At 49.8% G+C, this 12,544-nt stretch overlaps 1 protein-coding gene across 2 annotated transcripts in view; it reads right to left on the bottom strand.

The window, feature by feature from the left end:
- Positions 1-8,887, bottom strand: part of GAB2 (GRB2 associated binding protein 2) — a 98,150-nt gene extending 89,263 nt beyond the window's left edge. For both annotated transcript variants that reach the window (XR_003927508.2, XM_030042355.2), the window contains exon 1: positions 8,599-8,887. Coding sequence is in view for 1 of the 2 variants with exons in the window: in XM_030042355.2 (XP_029898215.1) it covers positions 8,599-8,670 (72 nt within the window). In the remaining variant the exon portion in view is untranslated. The remainder of the gene's footprint in view (positions 1-8,598) is intronic.
- Positions 8,888-12,544: the final 3,657 nt, after the last annotated feature.

Below are 12,544 nucleotides of genomic sequence, written 5' to 3'. Positions count from 1 at the left end.
AAGTCCATTTCTAGGTATTAGTGTAATGCAGACAACCAGACTGATGCAAGATTTCCCAGATACTAACCTTCTCCAGGAAAACTGCGCAAGAGCTCAGAAAAAAAAGGAACCGAATACGAAAAGACAAATCCAGAGATGAAATCCTCCCCCCGCAGGTTGCTGGCATCAAATTATTCCAGATTCATTGCAGAAACAGGCACCACTGGCTATCTTACACAGCAAGAAACATATGCTTCCAGCACTCATATTTTCCTCCTGTTCTTTAAAGGCACAGCTTGCAGGCTAAAGATGACTATGATTTGGGGGTTTTTTTGAGTGAAGCTGATTTATTTATTATTTTTCTTTCTTTTTTTTTTTTTTAATGTAAACACAACACATATTTAAATTGCTGTATGGCTAGATATGATTGATGACATACGTACGACTGCACTGTGCAGGTTTGCATGCTGACCTTGAGGAATTCCTCTCTGTACATTTTAAAACCAGGTTGTTGCAGGCATATCTTAGGTGCAAGTGTGTTTGCCTGGAAGCGTGCACATGGGCGGGATCGCTTCTTGAGGTCTCAGGTCTGTTCTTTGCAATTTCACATGCTGAATAGTTGCCTTTTTTGTTGCTAATCGTGAATAAGAAAGAGAAGGGATGCTCCGCACCGACTGCATCTATACAGCCTCCCACGTTCACTGCCAATTTGCTGCTGGTTTAACCTGTGATAACCACAAAGCTGGTTTCACTTGGCAGCAAGGCGTTCAGGTTCTGATCCAATTTCTCCAGATTCAGACTGAAAAAGCCTAAGGAGGAGCAAACCCACCCATCCCTCCATGGGAGTGAGACCTGGACCGCTTTGCACCAGCGTTTCCAGGCCAGCAACTCTGAAAGCTTTTGCCTGAAAGTATCCAGCCATGCTGGGATATTAACATAGCGGTCTGCAAGAGTGTAAACAAGTGATTTCTAACGCCGATGACTTCTGAAGCTGGGATAAGAGACTGGAAAAGGCAAACAAAAACCCAACTCAGCCTTTCCCTGCTCTGCTCCTTTCGAGCCTGCACTGCTGTGTGCTGGGGAAGGACCAGAGATAAGGCACAGAGATCATCTGATGTGCAAACAAGAATGAGGATTTTTCTTTCTCAAGTTATTTTTATTATTTGAACAGAATTGCAGGAGCCATCGCTAGACTGCGGAGGCACCAAGTGAAGCTTTGGAGGGCAGGTCTGCCCCTAGCTTATTCATCCGCAGGAGGAATGCTACGGTAGGTGCTGTTCAGTGACCCACAGCAGAGATCCAGTATGTTCCAGGAGACTTTCTGGATGCTCAGCAGCTTTGGGAGCCTCTCCAGAGCCAGGTGCCCCAGCTGATGGCATGGGCCAGGCTCTCAACACCCCCACTTGCAGCTCTGGATGAGGAAATCACAACAGCCTGTGTTTACATGACGCCTCTCGACCAAACGATATGCCTAGGTGTGCCGCAATTAAAATTCCATAAAATTACCCAGCCAAAGGACGGTGTGGGATAATAAGCATTTGCATATTGTTGAACCTGGGCTTAACCTCTTTTTGCCCAAACCCTTGGCAGGATGGGTCTATCCTGCGGAGAAGGGCTGAGAGGTGAAGGAGAGGTCACGCAGAACGGCAGCGACAGCACTCCAGAAACCTGCTTCAGCTCTATTGCTGCTCTCTGCGCACCCCGAAGTAAATCAAGGTCTCTCTTCCTCATTTCTCCCATCTCCTGAGATAAGGATAAATATGCTTTGTCACCACTGTTAGGTGCTGTAAGATTCACCTAAGCATTATGAAAGGGCAGTGAGACCTTAAAGACTTGAAAGGAGTACTGAAAGGAAGGGCAGTTTATATTAAAAGCAGTAATTTCCAAATCTTTTGGATCAACTCATCTCAGACAGCCCCCAGATGACCTTGGCACTCTCGCTGTCTAAATCCCTGCTAGAAGCACTATGCACTTCTGTGGATCAGTTGCAATCCCTTTCCGTAGCTTCACACATCCCCAGCAGCCTGCGAGCAGCTTGGAAACCCCTGGCTCAGGTAGAAGAGATAAAGCCAAGTTGAGTTCCCAGCTGTAGGAATGACCCTGAACACAAGTGCAGCCAAACCACTGACTTGCTCCTTGCCTCGGTTTCCCCATCTGACCAGACCCTTCAGGGCAGATGTGGTCTCACCAAACACCCCGAGCATCAAGCCCCAATCCCAGTCACCTCAGCTGCTACTGTAATCCAAATAAATAATATTTGCTCTGCCTTTGAGTCACTACTATAAATTATGTGCTTCAGTCTGGTAAACACTATTACATCACCTCTTGCATCTGACACTAGCTAAAAGAAAAAGAGAAAAAAAGAAAAAAGGGTTTCAACATCACTTCTGCTCTCTTCCAAAGAGAAACAAAGCCATCTTCCTGTTACACTTCCCTTAAGTATTGTTTGTATTTCTTAAGTTCAACCTGTGCTTTGCCACCATCAATCTGTCACATCTACTGTGGACTTTGCCAGGACCATTGGCCAGCTCTGAAGTCAGGACAGACAGCTGAAGATCCGCTCGAGCTGTCTTAGCAAAGCCAGAACACCAGGAAAACACACCGGTTTCACTCCCCACACACCACACGGACTCCTTACCTCTACGGGCACGTCCACCTCGATCGATGCAATGCCTCGGGAAGAAATGCGGGCTAGCCCTGACCAAACCAGTTTGAGTTTCAGCAGCTGAAGAACTGCCCTAGCATAGCACTTCCCCCAGGTTGCTCGTGTTGGTAGAAAACAAAACAAGGACTATCCACCTGCACGGGGAGCTGGGCTAAAGCAGCTACATTGCTTCTTAAATTGGTCGCTCCGGGCTGCGCTATGCCACAGAGGTATCAGAAATGTTGGTTTGGAGGCACCTGGGGAAGCCTCTAGTCCAGCCTTGCATTTGAGGTGTGACTAGATCAGGTCAGCTGGGATTTTCTTTAGGCAAATCTTGAAAATCTCCGAAGACTGAGACCCTGCAGCCTCTGTGGGAACCTGTTCCTTTACACCATGACCCTCTTAGTGGAGGAGCTTCCCTAAGACCCAACCTCCAAAGCTGGTTTGTGGTTGGTGCCCCTTATTTTGTCACCTGCTACAGCCAAGAAGAGTTTGACTCCATCATCCCCATAACCATTCTGCAAGTAGCTGCAAGTTATTAGATCATCATGATGACAATACACCACCATCGGACTGTTGCCAGAAAACGCTACAGTGGGCAAAGGAACGCAGCCCCACGCTCAAACAAAATGACCCCGAGAGAACGTTGCAGGGAAGAGGTTGTTTTGAGTCATCAGCAATGATGCAGCAGAGAAACACGTTACGGAGCATGACCTTTGTGCAGCATTGCACAAGAGAGGTGGTGCAGCAGGAGTGCTGGCGGGCACTGCCCTTGCAAGCAAAATGCACCCCCTGACCTGCAAAACCTTCTCCGGTGGAGCAAGTGTTCATCCCTCCTCTGAATCACGGGGCAGATGACAACAGCTAAAATGCCTGATGGTCTTTTTGCATCAAGCCTGGAGATTACATGGGAGGAGCGGGGCGCAGCAAGGCAGCTTGACAGCTAGAATAAGAGGCGAAGTCATGGAGTTCAGCGCTGTCAAAACTTTCTACAAAGAACTTGTTTGCACTGGGTCAGAGGACTTCCCTGAGTCCCATCAGCAGATCCAGGTGCCATGATCTGTGCCCTAAAGCCTCTTTGCTATCCCTCCCTGAGTTCAGGCTCAAAATCCATCAACTCACCTAAACCAGCACTGGAAGGGACTTTTGGAGAATTTGTCAAATTTATTCCACTGCCTCAAAACAGGATCAGCTCTCCTGAAAGCACAGTTTGGCCAACCTGCTCTTCGAAACTTCCACCGATGGAGACTCCGAGCCCATCCCAAACCATCTGTTCCACTGCTCCACTCCTCTGGCAAACAGGGGTTAGGAAGTTTTTTTCCTAACACTTGTTTCCCTTGCTGCAGTTTGAGCTCAGCACTTCTTGGCATCCCACCACTGGCCACAGAGAACGGTTTACTGCCTTCCCCTTCGCAGCTACCTTTGACATACTCAAGGACTGTTATTTCTCCTCTCAGCACTCTCATCCCTAGACTAAACAACCTCATATCCTTCAGTCTTTCCATGTTTTCTAGGCTTCTGCTCATTTTTTGGTGCTTTTCTCTAGAGTCTCTGCAACCGTTTCCTATTTTCGGCAGAGAGGAGCATCCCGAATCAGGCATGGCACAGCTGAGCATGAGAGTGACCCATTAAAACTCCTCAGAGAGAAGAGGAAAAAAAAAGGAGATCGCTGTCCTTAATACCCCTTTTTTTTTATTTTGCTGCAGAATTAAAGGGATGTCCTTTCTTCTCCCTGCTATAAAATTTCATCCCAATCAGCACCTGGTACCTCCGCCTATTGAGCAGCCTAAGACTTCTCTGCTCCGGTGGTCCTACTTCAGTCCACATCCTACATCCATTTAATGAGGACATCCTCGCTATGCATCTTCAAGTGGGATATGAAGGATCTACTTCGGTGGCCAAAACAAGCCCTTCATCAGGGAGTTCCCCCTGGGAATAGGGCTGCGATCAGTAAATCAGCCCGTTATACCCTCCCTTCACCTCTTCTGCTCACCCCATCGGAGAGGAGCAGGTCTTCTGATGATCTCGATTAAACTGCTTCCGCTTGATGTAAAAAAGACCACTGATGCACAAAGCCAAACTCTCCCCCCAGTTAAACCAGTGCGGGGTCGGGGGAAGCACTAAGGGACTGTAAAACCAGTACAAGATGAGAAGCTTTTGCTTCAGTCAAAATTGTAAATATACATCTCAGCCAGACAGAAAATACTCTGACTTCACAGTACATAAATGAATAGGCAAAGTGCATTGATTTAACGATAGGAAGCTAAGAGCTGCTCTACAACGACAGCAGTTATTTTTTACGTTACTTTTCTGCCAGAAAGCCCACCCCCGAACCCCATCGTGCCGGGCAGCGGATAGACACAAAACACCACGCTAAACCCACGTCTAACTCAGGAGACAACAGACAGGCACGTCCAGCGAGAGAGCACCAGGAGACAGTGAGTCAGTACAGACCCGCACAACATGCGCTGGTCTCGGCTCATCGGTCACACAACTAAAGCCAAGGGTTTTGTTTAGGGATAGGTTTTTGTTTTTGTTTTTTTCCATGGGTTTTTTAAGGAGGAGCCAGGAGGAGAATTAAAGGACAGCTCTGTGCTTTGTGGCCGTGTACAAGGAGACCCTTCCATGCATGAAAGTCAGAAGGGGAGAAGGTGGGGACAGACTTCTTAATAGGGCCTGTAGTTATAGGACAAAAGGTAATGGTTTTAAACTAAAAGAGGGTAGATTTAGCTAGATATAAGGAAAAAATTTTTTACGATGAAGGTGGTGAAGCACTGGCCCTGGTTGCTCAGAGAGGCGGTCGATGCCCCATCCCTGGAAACATTCAAGGTCAGGTTGGACGGGGCTCTGAGCAACCTGATCTCGTTGAAGATGTCCCTGCCCATGGCAGGGGGGTTGGACTAGATGACCTTGAAAGGTCCCTTCCAACCCAAACCATTCTGTGATTCTATGAAGATACAAAAGTGTTTGTCTGAAAAAAAAAAAAAATCAAGCAAGCGGATGATGGAGCTTGGTGTCCCAAGCAGAACAGAGGTAGAAGGTGGCATTTTGGTTTCTCTGTTACTTTTGACCTTCAATTGTTTGGTTACCTTTTATTATCAACACTGCAGTAGCATCTATAGGGCTCATCCGGGATCATGGCCAAACTGCCTAGGGTCTACATAAACCCCTGTCCCCAGTTACGAGGCAGAAAAGAGGCTCAATTCGTCTCAACCTTGGAGCAGTCATCATCTGATCATTTGAATGTCTCCCAATGGAAGAGAAACTTCTGACTCCGATATGTCCCAGAGCATTGTACAAAGAGGTCCTACATAAAATATCCCACAGTCTGAGATAAATACAATCCCTGGAAGTGAAACCGAGCAGGTACTGCTGTAAATGCAGGTTAACGCTGTGTGGATCAGGTGTGGAGAAGAGTCCCCTTCCCCAACCACTCTGGCTGGAATTTAGAGTGAAAACTTAGCACCTTCCCCGCTTGCCAAGGATCTCCTTGAAAAGTAAAACCAAAACAAAACCGGGCTTATAAAAGCACAGCATTTCAAAGACAGCGTCAGCAACACACCCAAGTACAGACACGTACATTTGAAATGCACTTGTCAAAGACAAAATAAACCTATCATCTTCTCTGTGTCAATACAGCCAGAGCAGGAACTTCAAACCCGATTAGAAGCATCCTGCAGCCTGAGATTCCTCCTTTGAGGTCTCAAAGCAGAAAACAAACCGAAGGCATAAGGAAAGCGGCAAAGCCAGCGATTCAGCGCCTTCCCTTTGAGTCTGTACAAAAGCCGGCATAACACCGCGGTGGCGGAAAACTCGCCTTTTGTGCATGAAAACCAAAGTCCAACCGTGTGGGTTTGTTGCAGATGAAGGCAGGTTTTAGGGGAGCAAAGCCATCAGCCTCAGGCTCTACCACATCTACCCGCTCCAAACCACTATCGACGAGAACAACCTCATCAACGCCTCGACGCCCTGAATGCACAACGCAGTTATCTAAGTATTATCATATTAATAATAATGCATGAAAAAGCAAGGGGATGAGGCACCACCCGGCGAAACACAGTCCAAACTAAGGCCAACGTTTTCAAATCCAGCCACCGACGCAGGAAGCCGGCGCAACTGGTGTGACTGGAAGGGAAGTCCCACTGACCACAGCGCCGGGACCGCTCCGGCACAGAGATCCCCTCGGGTGACATCTGCCGAGCATCGCTTCCTGCCCCGCGGAGGCTGCGTGGGACGGCCGGGCACATCTCAACGCGGCCGCCTTTCCTCTTGGGGAAACGAGGATGTTTTGAAAACATAGGTGGCTTGCAAAGCAGTTTGGGATGTATCTGGATGAAAAGCACTCTTATGCACATCGATAATTAGTGCTAACCGCCGGCGTGTCACACCCTCGCGTAGAGCATTTAGCAGATTTATTCAGCTCTTGCTGGAATGCCAGAGCACAAGCTGGATATTCAGAAGGCGATGTGAGCGCCCTTTCATGGGGCAGATGCTGGGGAGCTAATGATGTTTGATGAGTTAAGGCCACTGGTGACTCAGGATCAGCAATTAGTTGATTTCTGCGGGAGGAAGGTGCTTTGCTCCATTAAGCTAAAAGCATCCTCCACAGTTCAGCATGCACAAAGTCATTCTGTCCATCCCCCACAAAGCCTGCCTACATACATTCGGGGGCTTGATATTTGCCACGTAAACACCCGGTTTTACCTTTGTCTCAGTACATTCGGGGGGACAGGGAGCAAGAAAACCGGATTCCCTCGCAACTCCATCCCACAGCCAAGCTGATCCTCCCTCGAAGGGGATCAGGCACACGAGGGAAGGATTGCCAAGAGTGACCGGGCACGCAGTCTAATGCAAATGGATGTGGCACAACTGATGTCGACGGTGCTGCGCCCGTTTTGGACAAGGCTAATAACACCAGATCACAAATCGGATACCCCTCCGGCCCTGCCCTAGCCTGTGATATGGGACTACAGACATCCCCCTCCCTCTCAAGGGTAGGCAGCGATGCTTCCATCAGTCAATAACAGGCACTGGGGAGATACCAGCTGCACTTGTTCTGCCTGCCGTTCCCAAAATCCACGCAGGCAAAAGCAATGGGACCAAAGGACGATCTGGCTGGTGCCCCCCCCGCAACCCCCTAGCCCGGGAAGGGAGAGTATCCAGCTCTCTCCCGGAGGCTGCATCCCAGCCGACCAAAGAGGTTGGTCACTGGAGTCAGGGAGTGGGACCCCGGCTTCATCCCGGGGAGCGATGTGCCGAGTCATAGGATGGCAGCTCGACGTAGCCGCGTTTTTGAGCTCTAACACTCGTGGCGCACAGCGAGACCGTCAGGCGGAGGGTGCAAAGAACAGTTATTTCTTTCAATGAGCGGGGAATGTGACAGAGCTGGCATTTGGACCCTCTTTTTACAACTTCTTTGAAGTGTTTGATCTCGGCCGCTAATGACACAAAAGGCTATCGAAGCGCTACTGGTGCTATCTTCAAAGGGCTTGGACGTTAAATGATTAATAGGAACCGGGGAGGGGGAAAGCGACCGTTATGGGGGTGTTGGGGGGGGGACACGCACGACCCAAGCTGTATTATTACCTTTACTCTTTAGGCCAAAGGTATTCCCAACCTCCCCTGAACCCCACCACTTCAAAGGACGGGGGGGGGCAACAGCCGCCGGTCCCGGCTCAGCCCGGCCACCGCGGGGCGCAGCAAGAACTGCCCCAGAACTTGCCCGGGGGCAAGGGAACGAGCCGGGGGGGGGGGGGGGGTCGGAGATACTCCCACCCCTTCCCCAAGCAGCGGGGAGCCCATAGCAACCCCTTCCCTTGCCCGAAGAAGGGGCACCCCCCGACCCAGCCGAGGACAGCGGCAGGTGCACCCAGGCGGCCGGTTACCGAAAAAGGGGGACCCCCCCCCCCCCCACCACCACCCCCAAAGCACCCCGGAGCCGGGATAGAGCTGGGATAGGGTGGGCTGCCACTTACATATCTCCGTAACTTCTTCTCCGGCGGTGACTTTCGGAGCCAACCCGAACACACAACCTCCCCGCCGCTCATCGCGGCAGCCGGGCGCTGCCTTCCCGGCGCTCAGCGCCGGCCCCGCCGGCCCATGGAGGGCGGTGGGTGGGTGGGTGGATGGATGGGTGGGTGGATAGATGGATGGATGGATGGATGGATGGATGGATGGATGGATGGGGGGGGGGCGACGAGCGCCTCCCCCCGCCGCCGCCGCCGCCGCTCGGCTGCGAGCGGGGAAGCAGGAAACTGGCTCCTTCCCCGGCTCACCACGCCTCCCGGTCCGCCTGCTTTAAAGATACAAACCCCGCGGGAAAAAGGGGCTGCCCGGCCCCCCCCGCAGCCCAGGAGGGCTTGCCTTTCGATTCCAGCTCCCTACGCGCTCCTACAGCACCTCTAGAGAAAGTTGAGGCACAGCGCAGCAGGTGAGCTCCTTGGCGCTGCTTTGATTAAAAAGACGTACACCCCCAACCCACCCCCTCCGGTGGATGGTTTAATCACCCCAGCCCCTCAGGACCCTTCCTCTCTCTCGGTGGAAAAGGTCCTTCTCACCCCAGAAAGGAGAGGGTGGCTTTCGCCCCGCTGCGCGCAGGGGCTTGTGCGTGAGACGAAGGTGCCATAGGAAAACAAAGAGGTCGAGCGAGAAACAGCCAAACACCAGAGATAGCAAAAACCCTCCTGGAGGAAGAAAAAAAAAAAAAGATAAGGAAAAAAAAAAAAGAGGGGAATCGATAAAAGCTTCATATTTTATTATTGATTTTTAAATAATGGAGCAGTGCCCACTGAAAGGGGATTTGACTGCCACTGGAGTCTCATGCAGACAAGGCCGGTTTCGTATTACGGCGTATTATACCCTGGCTGAGATTAACTATCACCTTCCAGATCTAGAAACACTGTACATCTAAAAGTCCGATCCTCTCCCCAGCTCAGGCAGCAATAAAACTTCCCTCCACAGCCCTGCAAGCAGGCTTACGCTCTAACCCTCCTTTCGCTGCACCCTTAAAAGCAAAAACCTGGGCATGGCACCCATAAAACCCGAGTCCTCCTAGCCCACGACACTCTCACGCTGTCCACTTAATAGGAAAATACAACCCGGGGTTGTTTGCTGGGGATGGATTTCCAAGACCTGTCTCTATACGGCAGCTCTGCCCCAAACCTGCTCGGGCACATTCAGTCATTCCTGCCTCAACTTCCCTGCCCGTCCAACCTCCGTGGGCAGGGACAGTCCCTCCTTAGGTGTTTGTGCCGTAGCTGGTGCAATAACAACTCCACGCTGGCTGGATGCTCTACCGTATGTCAAACAACAACAATCTTTATATAACGCCGCTCGCGTGGGGATCTTGCATCACTGTAGAGCAGTAATTACGACTCGCAGTGCCTCTGGGAGGTAGGCATGACACCTCTTTTCAAGATGGGGACAGCACAGTTAAGCCATATGTTGTTTATCATCTTTGTGAATACATAAAGGAGGGGAATAACCCCTTAAAGAACAAGTATGTCATTTGTTAGGAATGTATTTTTTCCACAGCTTTGTTTTTCTTTTTCTGCCAGTGAAAAGCAAAGGCTGAAAAAGAAGATTTTTCTACCTTTTCACCCCCCAAAGGAAGGGCTTGATCCTATTCAAGCGCTCGGCAACATCCGCACAGACGCCGGCTACGGTCAGATCAGCTCGCCCGTCTCTGCCAACGCGGAGTGCGTGATGGAGCTGAGAGCAGGGGAGGACGGAGAGGCCAGTTCTGTGCTGGCACAAGCCAGCATTGCCTTATTCAGTGCACTGGAGCTGTATCAATTTACACTGCATGAGAGCGAGAGTCTCGTCCGCAAACTCTCCTGGGTTAGAGGCACTCTGCGCATTCGCAGGGAAAACAGCGTCCTGGTGACCTGCGCTTGAGAGATCTTCCCAAAACCCAGAGCAATTTCAGGAAGGCCGGTGACCTACTGGGGCTTTATAAAGCCCCCGTCGAGAGCCGACGATCATGATTAATACGCAGGTATCATGCAAAGCCATACCATGGTGGATGTTAATGATTCACAGGTTAGGAATTTGCTCATACTGACACCAATGCAAAGTGGTATCAGTTTGAAAACCAGTTGCAGAGAACCCTGTCCGCATTTTTATGTTAACAACCTCCACCACGTGGAGTTGAAATACTTCATTTGGGCGATGGATGTTTAAAGAAATGCTCCGTAATTATCATTGTGTGAACTGGAATGAATTATTCTACTTATTCTGTCCCAGCCTTTCGTTTACTACCCTGCTCTCTTGCTGTACTATCCCTTCTCTCGGCTCATCCTTTATTATGGATCACATTTACTGACTTGGTTATATCACAAGATATATCTGAACAGTGTCCAAAACATAAAGTACCCCTGTGAATTCTTTTTTTCATGCCTTTGGTGATGCCTGACACATGTACCTCAGATTGCTGGGACTTCTGGGTGGGAAACAGGTTGCATTTTCTGTACACTTAAATACGGTGCCTTCTCAAACGTGAAATATAAGCTCCGCACAGAAAAATGCTCGAAACAAAGATGCTCATGTGAACGTGCCTCCCTAATTCCACCGTGGCCGTACGCAGAGTGGGAACAGTGAGTTAATTCTGGCGTCGGGCTGCCAGATTACATATGATTCAATGCATGTAACATTACAATGCCTTATATAACGCTGGCCCTACTTAAAGCGTTTGGCCAGGAAGACAAGTATTACCCCCGATGCCTCTAGGAGTTAAAGACAACGTATGTCATGAACGTGGCTCTGATTTGGCAGCGCTTGCACATTCGTAACAGTTTTACCAACTTCAAGCTGTTCCTCCAACCGGCGGTGGAGACTGAACTCAGGCTGGCCCCAGCTGACTGCGTAAATCTCCGGAGTCTGAGCTAACAGCCAGCAGCCTTGGCGGAAAACTGTGAAAACCACATCCCCGTGTTGGAAAAACGCGATGAGGGAGTTATATGAAGCCATCAAGAATCTGTCTCTGCCAGCAGAAGCAACTGAAGGAGGAACAGCAGAATTAGCAGGCATAGCAAGGGAGAAATTAAGAGATGCCATGTAAGAAATCATATTCCTCGCATAAGGGTAGGGCAGAAAGAAAAACTTTTTTCCAAGAAAAAGCCCTTGTGCTGCGTGTTTAATGTGCCCGGGTGCGCGACAAAGCTACACTTTCTCCTGCAGAAACCTCCGGGGTTTTTAATCATAACCTTCAGTGTGCTTCCTTGTTCTTGTCTGAAACTGAAATCTATGAAAAATCAGAACTTCTAAGAAAGAAACCACAATGCCCACCGCGTCTCTGCCGGCTCCAAATTTATTTAAATGAGCTGTGCCATCTACTGGCAGAAGGGAAAGCTGCAGCAGAGCAATTCCCCTGCTCGCTCCGGCTCGCTGGTGTAAGCAGTAGGGATGGATGGAGACACCGGGCATTTCCTGGGGATTAGGGACCAGCTGGCTGAAATGCTTTGGGCTACGTACCCCAGCCAGGCACTAATCCCTTGGAAATGCCCTATACCGAGGTTAATATAAACCGAAACATGCTGGGGGGCGGGGGGAAAGGCTTTAAAAATCTGCTGTGCCGCTTGGTGCTACCTGCCTGCTTTTCAATTCTGAGCGAACGCTCGGTCTCATGAGATGCAGCTCCACAACAATACGACCTGACTTTATCTTTATGCAACAGTTCCTGCAGCAGAGCTAGATAGAAGCAGCTTTTTTTTATTTCATCAAGAATTTTCAAGGTTAAAAAAAAATAATCACTTCTTTCAAGAACTCGTCTTTTCAAGCTTTCCACCCTCCGTAAAAGAGCACAGCAAGCCCCCCAGAACAACCGCAATCGAAGCCAAACCACAAGACGGTCCTTTCCTTCGCACGATAGACAGCAGCTCCAGCAGCACTGGCTGCTTCCCACGAGCAGGGGGAATAGTAGCA

Source organism: Aquila chrysaetos, chromosome 19 (assembly GCF_900496995.4).
Source record: "Aquila chrysaetos chrysaetos chromosome 19, bAquChr1.4, whole genome shotgun sequence".
Lineage (NCBI taxonomy): Eukaryota > Metazoa > Chordata > Aves > Accipitriformes > Accipitridae > Aquila > Aquila chrysaetos.
Note: the sequence above shows the minus strand (reverse complement) of the source record. Positions and strands in the feature narration are given on the sequence as shown.